The 12,150-nt window shown below is 61.1% G+C and overlaps 1 protein-coding gene across 7 annotated transcripts in view; it reads right to left on the reverse strand.

Moving 5' to 3' along the window:
- Positions 1-2,901: 2,901 nt before the first annotated feature.
- Positions 2,902-12,150, reverse strand: part of BRD1 (bromodomain containing 1) — a 35,637-nt gene continuing 26,388 nt past the window's right edge. Inside the window, exons 8-14 of one of the 7 annotated variants that reach the window (XR_015164662.1) lie at positions 11,345-11,637; positions 11,158-11,262; positions 6,352-6,487; positions 5,881-6,008; positions 5,554-5,663; positions 4,780-4,934; positions 2,902-4,296 (exon numbers count right to left, since the gene is read on the reverse strand). Coding sequence is in view for 6 of the 7 variants with exons in the window: in XM_086403341.1 (XP_086259467.1) it covers positions 4,113-4,296; positions 4,780-4,934; positions 5,554-5,663; positions 5,881-6,008; positions 6,352-6,487; positions 11,158-11,637 (1,193 nt within the window). In the remaining variant the exon portion in view is untranslated. Of the gene's footprint in view, positions 4,297-4,779; positions 4,935-5,553; positions 5,664-5,880; positions 6,009-6,351; positions 6,488-8,549; positions 9,341-11,157; positions 11,638-12,150 lie in introns of those variants that run through there. The other 6 variants (XM_086403341.1, XM_086403342.1, XM_086403343.1 and 3 more) reach the window with 6 other exon arrangements.

Below are 12,150 nucleotides of genomic sequence, written 5' to 3' on the forward strand. Positions count from 1 at the left end.
GCCTTTATGGCGCCTCTGTAATTTGCGTTTCTATTACTATGCGTGAAATTCAGCATTTTTTTCAACATGTGTAGAGCCAATTGTACTTACCTTTCTGTGAAACGAGTCCACTGTTTGCCCGTTTTTTTCTGTCCTATTGGTGAACTATCGGGCTTCCCAAATGGCACTTGTAAAGAATCTGCCTGCAATGCAGGAGGAGAATACAGGAAACTCAGGTTCGATTCCTGGGTTGGGAAGATCCCCTGGAGGAGGAAATGTCAACCCATTCCAGTATTCTTGCCTGGAGAATCCCATGGACAGCGGAGCCTGGTGGGCTACAGTTGATGGGGTCTCAAAGAATCAGACAGGACTGAAGTGACTTGCCACAAACACACATCACATAAAGTCTTCAGGATTCATGGTATTGACGAAAAATTAATCAGTCAAGCCACATAAGAAATGGAACATTTCATTTGAGCCAAATTTGAGGGTTATAACCCGGGAAGGACGTGTCGGTAAGCTCCGAAAACTGTCCTGCCCGTTACACGTCGAGGCACAGTGAGACAAGGCTTTTGAGACCTTATACCTCAACCTTGAGGGTTGGACATCAAATGACGTAATTGACAGTTTACATAACCCAGATGTAAGTGTCATCATGGCCCCTCAGGAGATTAAGAAGGAATTTATCTCTAAGGAGTTGTCTTGCTGACACTGGGAGAGTATTGGTTTTCATGGCTGAGCAGGTATTTCTGCCAATGGGGAAAGCGTGGTTGCTGCATATTGCAGATGCCCCACGCACAGGCACAGCAGGGGACGAGTGGGCCAAAGGGTGGAGAACGCTTTTGTACAAACTTCTGTCTTGCCATAAAATAGGAGTTGCATTTCACAAAAGGCAAACTCTGTGCTTGCACCAGAGACCCAGGCTCCATCAGTCTTGTGGTTCTGCCACTCTCCACAGGACCCAGAATGGCTGCTCTGGCGCCAACCACCCCATCCACATTCCAGCCAGCAAGAGGAAACTCCTCCCACCTGGAGGACACTTCCTGGCAGTGGTGCTCCCAGTTACTTAGCATCTATCTGGTCCCCAGGCCTCACCGAGCTGCAAAGGAGCCTGGAGGTGTGGCCTTTATTTCAAGAGGCTTCATTACAACACACAAGCAGAACGCGGTGGGGGAGGCCAGCTGATATCTCAGCAGCAGGCACTATAGCAGAGGCCACTCCCCACCCCACAGAACTCGGTTCTGGAAGCCTGGGGCTCAAGGATGAAGCTAGGGGCCTCAACTGCCCATGGATGGTGTTCCCTGGGGGGGTCCCAGGAGGGGCTGGGGTCTGAGTGAGGGTGGCAAGACCTGACCCCACAAGTTCTCGGGGTGAGGGGGGTGTGAACAGTCTCCCCAGCCTGGAGTCAGCCCCTGGTTTGTGGGGAAGGATTTGGGGGACCGCTGATCCCTCCTCCCCCATGAAGCCAGATGTACCTGGTCCAGGAGTGGGGAGTCCCCATACCCACAGAGCAGGCCTGGAGGGGGGCCAGGAAGACACATCTGGGACGGAGGGCCCCACAGAGGGCATGCAGGGAGACGCAAGGATCCCTGCCCTGCTCAGGGCCGCCCACAGGACTAGGGTAGCCGCACCACTGGGGGGCCCTGTGTGAGGGGACAGGTCGGGAGCCCCAGCCCCATTAACAAGCACTGTCTACACTGCCTTCAACACAGAATGCCCCAGGACAGGCTGGGAGCTGGACACCAGGGCCACACTCGGCGGGGGCACAGGCTCCTCTGCCTGGACCAGGAGACCTGTGTCCAGTCTCTGCCCCTGTGGCCTCAAGTCAGTAGGGCCAGGGCCCTGAGCAGAGAGCACACAGGGCTGGCTGCAGAAGCTGAGAGACCAGCCCGAGGGCCCCCAGCCATCTGTGCAGACCCTCACACACAGAAACTGCCCCCTGCCCACTGGTCCCCCAGGACCCATCCTCTCCCCACACAGCCCCTGGGAAAACCTACTCCCCTCCACCAGCCCCGACACTGCCCACCCAAGGCCTTGTCTCCACCAGGCCCAGGACACCTCCGCATGACCCAGGGCCAAGAGACCCCAAACACAGGTGCCCGTACTTTAAACCACCCTGCGAGGGACAGAATTCAGACTATCAACGAGATGCTACACCCTGGCCAGAGACCGAAGCGCAGGAGGACCCAGGGAGCAGTGCGCCCAGGCTGGCCAACACCCCCAGCGGGCACACACCACCCCACACCCACTCCAAGCTCTCAGCAGCCCGCTCTGTACTCCTGTCTGAAACAGAGATGGGGAAGACAGATGAGCTGGAAGCAAGAGTGGGACAGGCTGGAGTCGGGCCCCAGGAGACTGGACTTTGGACAAATCTTTCTCTCAACCGTGAAACATCTGCATCCTGGAGCCCCAGGGCCCTTGGGGCATGACCCAAGCTAAGGACACAAGGTGCCCTCGGCCCAGGCAGGGGTCCGCCAGCAGCCCCACCCACCACGCCCCTGCCCAGGGTCGGGGGCCAGGCCGTCAGCCCTGGGCCGAGGGAGCTTCCGAGATGGGGGCTCCCTGGGGCTGCCTCCATTAGAGGAGCCGCTGCCACGCTGGGCGCGCCCAGTGGAACCTCACAGCAGAGCAAGCAGCGGCAATGCCAACGTCCGTGCCTACACCACAGAACCTGGGCAGACTGGCAGGCTGCACTCGGGCAGGGCCAAGCGGGCGGCCCTGAGAGGCGGGGCAGCCCCAGAGCGGAGGTGCAGGAGCCCCCACCCCACCACGAGCACAGCCCTGGGCAGGAGGGCTCTGTCCCTCTCGTCCCCCCGGACCACGGCCAAGGCCGCACCACGGCAAGGCAGCCCCAGGAGGCCGTCCACGGGGACCCGGGATGCCGGCAGAGAGAAGGCGGCCGTCAGACACGGGACAGAGCTATCCAAGGAAGATGTTTATTTTCAAGTTTCTATGGAAATGTTACAAACAATGGAAACTGAAAAGAAAAAAACATTTAAAGTTTCAAGCTACCATTTTAAAATAAAAATATGATTAGGTGAAATAATAAATAACGACACCCCAGAACACGAGAGATGAAGGCGGGGCACGAGCCAGGGGCAGGCGCAGGCCGGGGTGCCCTCCCCAGCCCGGCCGCCGGCCGCTCGGCGTGCTAGGGAGGCAGGAATGAAAGGGCCACACCGTCCAAATCTTGACTTTATTTTTTTTATATAAAAAATGCAATTTTGGAAACCCACCCTACCTTTTCCCCTAACATAATGCTTTTACCTCTTAAAAATAAAAATAAAGTACTAATTCTATATACATCACATGTACCATACAAAAATGTATCCAAAGTTTCTATTGCTACCAAAGTGTTCTAAATTAAAACGAGTTACAGAAAGCCCCTCATTGTAAACAAAAGATTACAAGTTACAAAATCAAAGCACACACAGCCAGAGTCATTTATACAACAACCAACATCCTGCTCCCAAAGCAAGTTGAATTTTTATGTGCCTGTATAAAAATGCATATCAATATACTTCTGCAAATTTATTTTTCATTATAAAGCAAATGAATACACTTTCTACAATAAATAACCCGCTGGGAGGCACACCGTGGGAGGCTGGCAGGCGGGCAAGGCTGCAGGGGAGGCCCAGGAGGCCCGCCCCGGCCCTCACGGAGGCGGCGGAGTGTTTTTGGTGATTTGCGAGTGATGCACGCGGCATAAATTTATTCTCCACCTCTTTCCACAAAGTACCATTCAAAATAATGTCATTTTCTTTCTTAAAATACACATTTGTCATTGTAAATGTACATCCCGTCTATTAAATAGTGGTACTCTGTGTAAAGAGTATGATTTACAAAATTATTAAACATTCAAAAGTCTTTTAAAAAAAAAGAGAGAGAGAGAGCGCTACAGATGGAAGAAATGGCGCCAGCAGCATCCGGCCGGTGCCCTGTGAGGGGCACGGAGCGGCGCCCGGGACGCGCCCACGCCGTCACGGCGCCAGATGGGGATGGGTCCTAGAAAACCAGGAAAGAAAACCTCCCCCTCCCTGGGAGAAAGAACTCAACTATACCTAAAACTCAGAATAAGTTAAGTGGTGAACAATGTACAGCATGTACAGCTCTGCACACTGGGCGGCCGCCCCTCAGTCTATGTCGCTGAGGTCGCTGGCCGGCTCCCCGTGCACGCGGCTCAGGTGGCTCATGGCGCGGTCGAAGGCGACCCTCACGGCCTTACGGATGCTCGAGTTCCTGCCCTCCATCATCTTCAGCTTGTCTATCGTCTCGTCGATGCCCAGAGGGACCATCTTGGACTTCGGAAGCCACTGCCTTTGAGGAAGAAAACAGAATGTGAGGCCCGAGCGCACCGCCTGCCCATGGCGACCCCGCACACGCCCGGCCTCCACACCCCAGGCAGCGCCTCGGAACCCCAGAGCGCGGGCCCTGCGGGCACTCCCACCGCCCCCGCCTGACCTCCAGGCACACCGCTCCCCAGCCGGCGGAGGGCAGGGCTGCCCAGTGGAACTCAGCAGGGCGGCCGGCTGGGGGAGGCAGGGTCAGCAAGACGCCCCCCACTGACCTGGGGCACCGCAGGCCCCGCACAGGGTGGTCGGCCTCACACGGGCCTCGGGGCGGGGGCTGCAGAGGAGAAGGCCGTGCAGCCACGGCAGGAGCAGCCCTTGCAGAGACAGGGCTCCGGGAGCCTGAGTGGGGCCCGCAGGGTGCACGTGGACCCGGGGGCCCAGCGCCCGCATCCCCGCCCGCCACGGGGGAGGCTGAGCGCCCGCTTGCGCTCAGCGGGGCCGCGCTCACCAGCTCCTCTTGTTGTCAAAGAAGAGCACGAGGAAGAGCTTCTCGTCGGCCTTGGTCTGCATGTGCTCGCCGACCTTCAGCACGTCCAGCGGCGGGGCGGGGATGGTCACCCCGTTGTGGTGGCCAGGCACGCGCGGCATCTTAGGATCAATGATCTGCACAGAGGGGGGCGCGAGGTCACGGCACAGGCTGCGCGGCCAGAGAGCGGTGGGCGGGAAGGGACGCCAGGCACACCCGACCCCGAGACCCTGACACCCCGACACCGTGAGACCCTGACCCCGAGACCCCCACACCCCGACCCCAACACCCCAACTCCCCAACACCCTGAGACCCCGACCCCGACACCCTGACTCCCCAACACCGTAAGACCCTGACCCCAAGACCCTGATACCCCGACACCCTGAGACCCCGACCCTGAGACCCCCACACCCCGACCCTGACACCCTGACTCCCCAACACCCTGAGACCCCAACTCTGAGATGCCCACACCCCGACACCCCCACTCCCTGAGACCCCGACTCCAAGACTCCAACTCTGAGAACCCCACACCCCGACTCCCCAACACCCTGAGGCCCTGACTCCGAGTCCCCAACTGAGACCCCCACACCCCAACTCCCTGATACCCTGACTGCCCAACACCCTGAGACCCCGACTCCACGTGGGGTCTCCCAGGACACCTGTCCAAGCGCTGCTGGGGTGGCCCCAGGCCCAGGAGCGGGGGACGCGGCCCCAAGGCTGGGTGCCTGCACACCCTGACCCGCCAACCGCACTCACCAGGGCCGGGTACGAGGGGTAGCCACTGCACTTGGCCCACACGACCTTCAGGGGCTCGAGGACGGAGGCGGCCGCGTCGGTGGATATCCACATGCTGTTCTGCCCGACCTCTGGGGAGAAGAGTGGGGGAGAGGGGAGTCACGGCAGGGCCCTCAGGACCCGCTGGGCCGCGCACCTAAGATCACCTGGACACCAGGACCGGGGGACTTGGGTGGCCCGGCGTGGTGTCGGAGTCCTCTGCAGCTGCGCCCCGCCCCGCTCCGCAGCCCCGGGCCTCGGGGTTCCGGCACCTCCCGCTGCGCGCAGGGCTGGTGGGCACACACTCACCAGCAGCAATGCGTGCTGCCTTGGCATAGTTTCCGTTCTCGATGCAGGATATCAGCTCGCTGCGGCCCTCCAGCGTGTGCCTGCGGACCAGGGCCGGCTTGCCGCGGCCGCACTTCGGTGCGCTGAAGCTTCAGGGGGAAGCGGACAGACTGTCAGCACCCAGAGCGCACGGGTGCCCGGCGTGGGGGTTGTTCAGGGGAGGCGGTGTGGGCTACAGCCACTTTTTTTTGGCTCCACCACGTGGGATCTCAGTTTCCCAACCAAGGACCAGCCTGGGCCAGGCAATGAGAGTGCCAGGTCCTAACCACAGGACGCCAGGGGCTCCCAGCCATCGCCGCGACAAACCAGGCTGGGAAGCCCGTATGGACACGGCCTGTTCGTCCGCAAGCTGTGCTCAGCTCTCACACGGTGCCTTCCCCACTGTGAGCTCCACAGAGCGGGAAGCGGGGAGCAGGCACACCCGGGGCCCACCTGGCGTCGCAGAGCGGGCTGCTGCTGGAGGAGATGCTGGACTCGGAGGCGCAGCGGCGGCGTGGCGCGGCGGTCCTCCCCGGGGCGCCGCCCAGCTCCTGCTCGCCCCGCGCGGCCCCAAAGCCATTGGTGAGACCTGAAAAACAAGTGTGCGTGCAGCCCTGAGCTCGCCAGCTCTCTAAATCGGGACAACACAGACAAACGCACCCTGCAACCCACACCCACGCGCCCAGTACAAGGAGACGCAAGGAAGGGGGGAACTGAGTGGAAACACAGATCCCACGAAGGCAAAGAGACACCGGCTACTCCTTCCTGGACGCTCCCGTCCCACTGACCGAGGCCCTGAGCCTGCGGGGTGGGGGTTGGGTAGGCTTCCAGGGGATCTGCACGTCCCCAGCGAAGGAACACCTTCTTCCAAGACAAAGCACGAGCAGGGTCCCCAGCCCTCCAGAGCCTGAGACCCAACACAAGCGTCTGGTCCGCGTGCGACCCTTGTGTCTGGAAGCCACTCACACCGAGCCTGCCACAGCACACAGGAGGCCAGGAGGCCCGAAGAGCAAGCGGCCCACAGGCCCACGGCATCAGGCCGCAGGTCGAGGAGGACCTCAGAGCCAACCTCAGGTCCTGCCCCAGAAGTCCACGCCAGCAGGAGGCAGGGAGGAGACCAAGCGCCCCACCCGCCGGGTCACGAGGTGCCAGGAGCCCGAGGCGTGTCCAGCGACGCCCGGCCCGGCCCGGCCCGGCCCCTCTGGGCGACGGCTGCAGGGGGGAGGTGCCTTTTCCCCCAAAAGAATCCCATTCCTCATGCTTTAAAAATCTAAAAATCTATTGCTTTAAAAATGTTTTGAAGGAACTGGCTGATTACTGGTTTTCTCATCTGCTGTACATACTTCTCTGTAAATAAAAGGAGACATGGAGACCCTTTACCAGACAGCCTCAAAGATGCAGGAAGACAGCGCGCTTTCTGCTGCCCCGCCCACAGTGAGCCGGTCAGGAGGCTGCGGCTCTGCCGGACGCACCCCAAGCCTGGCACTCTCTCTCTCCTACCAAGTCTTATTTACTTATAAGTAGCAGCCACAGGTAGTCAGGGGTGTTACACTCATTTTTGGAACCTGGACCAAACCACCCAGAGAAAGCACGCGTCTCGTCTCAGCCCAGGGGCCAGGTCCCCGGGCAAAAGCCCTGCAACGGGGGCTCTGAGACCCCACCCACACCCCCAGGAGGCCCCCAGACAGACCAACGCGGGGCCAGGCCCAGACACGCCCTCAGGGACAGCAGGGCCAAGGGTGCTCAGCCACGGAACCAGAGCTGGGGGCCGCCTCCCCCCGCCCTCCAAGCCGCTCAGCTGCCTTTCCTGGCGGAGAGGAGGACCCCGAGAGGGTGACGGGCAGCCTCACCCCCACAGGCACCCGGCGCCTGGGAAGGGCTCGGTGAGGGGTCAACGGGGCCTGCCGTCTGCGGCCCCAGCACACGGCGGGAGGCGGGAGCCGCCCTCCCAAGGCCGACAGAGGGCGGGAAAAGGGGGAGACGGGCCAGCCCCAGGACCCTGAGCACATCCCGGGGAGACGGCGCCGAGAGCCCTGCCCATGCACACACTTGGTGACGAGCGACACCAGGGAGAGAGGGCCCGGGGGCAGCTGGGGACACGAGGACACGCGCCTCCCCAGGACTCAGGGGACACACCCACCCAGGGTGACGAGCGAGTCAAGCAGTCTTCCACACGCTACCCGCTGAGCGGCAGACAAGCCCAAGGGCATGAGGCCCGGGGCTGGAGCAGGGCCAGGCTCTGCCAGCTGCCCCACGCCGCCCAGAGACCTCGCGGGGCCTGAAGTGACACTGGGCAGGAGCTCGCACAGGGTCCCTTTGAAACACCAGGAGTCAGGTCAGGGCCCAGTCAAAAGTGGCTTTGGGGACAGGCCAAAGCCCCCAGGTTCCCTGGGAATCAGAGCCAAAGCCTCAGATGACAGAGGCACCCAGGATCTCAAACCCCCTTCTCCATCCCAGAGACTGACACGCCGAGTGGGGAGCCCTGGCCCAAGTCAAGACGCCGGTCGGCGGGGCCACAGCAAGCATCCTGAACCCTCACACCACAGGGACAGGAGGCCCCTAGAGGCTCCCACAGGTGCGCTGGGCGCCAGGCCCACACGCCACAGCCCGCCGGGCACGCGCGGGGCAGCAGGGGCCGCAGCCAGCCTCTGTTTTGGTTACAAGCTTTTATTTTCAGTGTTGCGATGGAGCTGCATTTGGGGGTGTTTCTCCACCTTTCAATGAAAACACAGATGCACAGCAAGTAGGATCCCGACTCCCTGCTCGTGCCCAGACCAGCTCCAAGAAGACGCAGCAGCAGGAAGGCCAGCAGGTCCCCCGTCAGCGGATGCCCACGCCAGGGGACAGGACGTCCGCTCCCGGCAGCAGGCATTTGGCGTGGTGACAGAGACAGAGCCGTGCATCCCAGAGACCCGGGGGGCGACCAAGGCACCGGAGAAGCAGGGGGCGGCAGACGCCAGGGGGCCAGCACCAACAGCAGACAGCGAGGGCGGAGGCGCTGACGCCACGCGGCTGGGCAGCGCGGTCCTTTCTGCGCCGGCCCCAGCTCCACCCCAGGTCCTCTAGAGCCAGTCCGGTGCCGGCCGAGCGCAGGCCAGGTCTGTCCACATCAGTCGCCTGTGGAGGCAGCGGCTCTGAGGGCGCCTCAGCCCAAGGCTTCGCTCTGCACGGCCACCCCGGGCGCAGGGAGGCCAGGCGACGTCCCAGCCAGCTTGAGCGCCTGCGGGCGGCCGGACGCCTGACGGGGCGGGCGGGGTAGGCGGCCTGGCTCCTCCAGGTGCTGTGTGTGGGCTTTGTGCGGCACTTCCAATGCCATCCACAAGGACCGGGTGACACGCAAGGATGAGGGGTCCTTCCGCTTCTCCCGTCCAAGGTGAGCGAGAGAGAACAGTTAGGGTCCAAAGAGTGAGTTAGCCCGCATGTTAGTAGCTAAAACGAGGACCTGGAAAACAGCGAAACAGCCGTTTAGTCTGACTGAAGGCCAGACGCTCCCTGAGCAGCGCGCATGCCAGGAGCCACGTGGCAGGTGTCGCGACAGGAGGGGTTGACAGCTCGGAGCCCAGCCTGGGCCAAGAGTCGGCGGGCACAGAGGAAGCAGTCAGACAGCAAGGGCCCCGGAGACGTGGCTCTGGGACCAACAGCCAACGCGATGACCCCCGGGGCACCTGCAGCGAGAGGCCCGCGTGTCCAGAAGGAGGCGGCCTTGCCGTGTGCAGTGGACGCCGAGGACTTCCTACGAGGCACAAAACGGCTCTCTGGGAAAACTGCAAGGCTGCGAATGCCCATATCCTGAGACTGCAAAGTCTGTGGCTTGGAGCCACGGAGCCCCGCCAGACGCCCGGGTGAGGCCACACCAGGACCGGGGACCAGGCCAGTTGGTGCCAAGCAAACCCTCAGGACAAACCGCGCGTGGAAGACGGAAGACACCGCTGTCTGGAGAGGAAGAAAGAGCTCTGCCTGAGCCGGGCCGCAGGGCCGGCACCTCCAATACACCCAGCCCACTTGCAAGGCCTCCAGAACCGCCTTCCAGAGCTGCCACCACCCGAGAACCTGCAGCGTCCTTGGCTCAGGGGTGGCAGCAAAGAAGTGACGTGGTTTCCACAGAGACATCTTGGGAGGGAGCCCAGAGGCCCCAAAAGTCCAGCAGCCGGAGACCCACAGGGCGGTGTCCGACTCGCCTCCCGGCAGCAGGGGGCCTGCTAGGAGAATCCTAGCAACAGAAAACCCAGCAGAGCGCCTCCCACTAAGCCTAGCTGAGAAAGGCCCCGCCACGAAGGGACCCATCTGAACCTGGGTCCTGGGCACTAACGCAGCCCAGAGCTCAGAGCCCCAACAACGCACCAACAGTTACCCACTTGCTATCAGCTCATCAAAACAAAGCACTGTGCTTACTGGAAAGTGTATTATCTAATAGAACTAATTAATGGGCACAAGTTTACTCTGGCGACAAGAAGACCGGTCTATCCATCAAGGCGCAGGAGACACACCTCCGTGAAAGCTGGGCACCCACCCACCCCGCGAACCTGCGCTGCGGCTCAAATCCAAGCAGCAGAGGGGAGGACGCACTTCTCTGCGTGGCTGTGACCGACGCACCGACAGCTCACGCCACGGCTCTGGTCCGCAGCCAGCACATCTCCATAGACACCCGCAGCACAGCCACGGTGGAGCGGACGCGAGGGTGACCCACCGCTAGTTCACCCACACGGAAACCCCGTGCCTCCGCCGGGAGGGCTGGGGTTCAGCGCAGGCTGAGCACAGGGGCGCGAAGGTGCCCGGTGTAAACACAGCCCGGGGGCTCCTGAGGAGCGCAGGCACGCGGACGGGAGTTCACCAGACAGACCTCAGCCATGAGAGCTTCGTGATAAACCAGAAGCACATTCGCACTACCTTAGCAGCAGACAGCTCAGTGCACGTGACCCAACCAAGCCACACAGGACAGAGTGCAGGCGGACGGCACGCCGCATCCACCCGGGCCCGCAGGCTTCCGAAGAGGGGCCCGCCGCCCGGCACCCACGCGCCCGCCAGTCGGGAGCCTCCCGGGCCCAGACTCCCCGGAAGGGACCAGCAGGACCCCCAGGCCAGGCCGACCCCAGCCCTCGGCCACCCTGAGGCGCTGCCACGCCAGGCCTGCGACTGGGTGCTTCTCCACAAGAAACAGCGTCTGTCTCCTCCCGTGGACGCAGAGGGCAAACGCCGGCCCTGGAGGCGCCCCCACCCGACTCCGCCCGGGACTGGGGGCGCACGGGTGGCGCTATTTACCTGTGTCCAGGCGCTTTCCCGGGGACCCCTCCTCCACCTCAGAGTCGCCGCAGGTGCTCCGCGACCTTTTTCTTGGCTGCAGAAGAGTCTCCAACCTCGGAAGGACTACAGACAAAAAGGTTTTGGTCCCTAGCTGAGGAGAAGTTGGCTGGGTTTCAGTGTTCTTGGCAGACTTTGGGGGGCTTACACTTTTCGATTTGCAGAAGAGAACAGAAGTGCGTCTGTTTACATCGCTCGATGGCTCCGCCCCCGGCGCAGCACCACTACGGGCGAGGGTGGGCTCTGGAGAGTGTCCGCTTAGCAGCGCGCTCTGAGTGCAAGTGCTATGTGACTCATTACCAAATGTGACTCTTTTGGACAGTTTACTCTGCTCTGGGTGGAGTTCTACTGGGTTGAGGGTTGGTGGTTCTGAGTTAGGCTCCGAGTTTGAAGGAAGAGGTAATGCATCTGATGGTTCAAGTTTAGGGGGAGATTTATCTCCTGAAAAAATTATAAATAAAGTGATTTTTGAAAGCTGATAATTATTCAAAGCTATCATAAAACTTACTATAACTGTGAAGCCCACCAAAACACTAATTCAGTCAAGGAGACACGGCATCACACAGAACCGTCTGCAAGCAGCCACGGCCACACTGCGCGCCCCTGACGCCCGGCCGGCACCTGCACCCAGGGTCAGAGGCTCCTGAGACCACCGCACATGCGCCAGCCCAAGACACCATTCGAGTTCATGACAGTCGTTGCAATCGACAGTCACTTACCTTGAGGAAGAAAAATATGTCACGTAACTAAGGGGGTCTAAGCGGGCATTCCCACAGTCCTGACCTGGTCCACAAGGTTAGCAAACAGAAGGAAACAAGCATGTGAATCTGATTTCTGACCAGGGCATTCTAAGTTGATGTCAAAAAACGGAGCCGTGAGTGGCTGCAAACGCGCCAGGGAAGCCCCCCATCGGCTCTCAGACCGTGCCGCCTTCAGAAACGTTACAATCCAAGC

Source organism: Bos grunniens, chromosome 5 (genome assembly GCF_055505025.1).
Source record: "Bos grunniens cultivar Pamir isolate PY7600 chromosome 5, Bosgru_T2T1.0, whole genome shotgun sequence".
Classification (NCBI taxonomy): domain Eukaryota; kingdom Metazoa; phylum Chordata; class Mammalia; order Artiodactyla; family Bovidae; genus Bos; species Bos grunniens.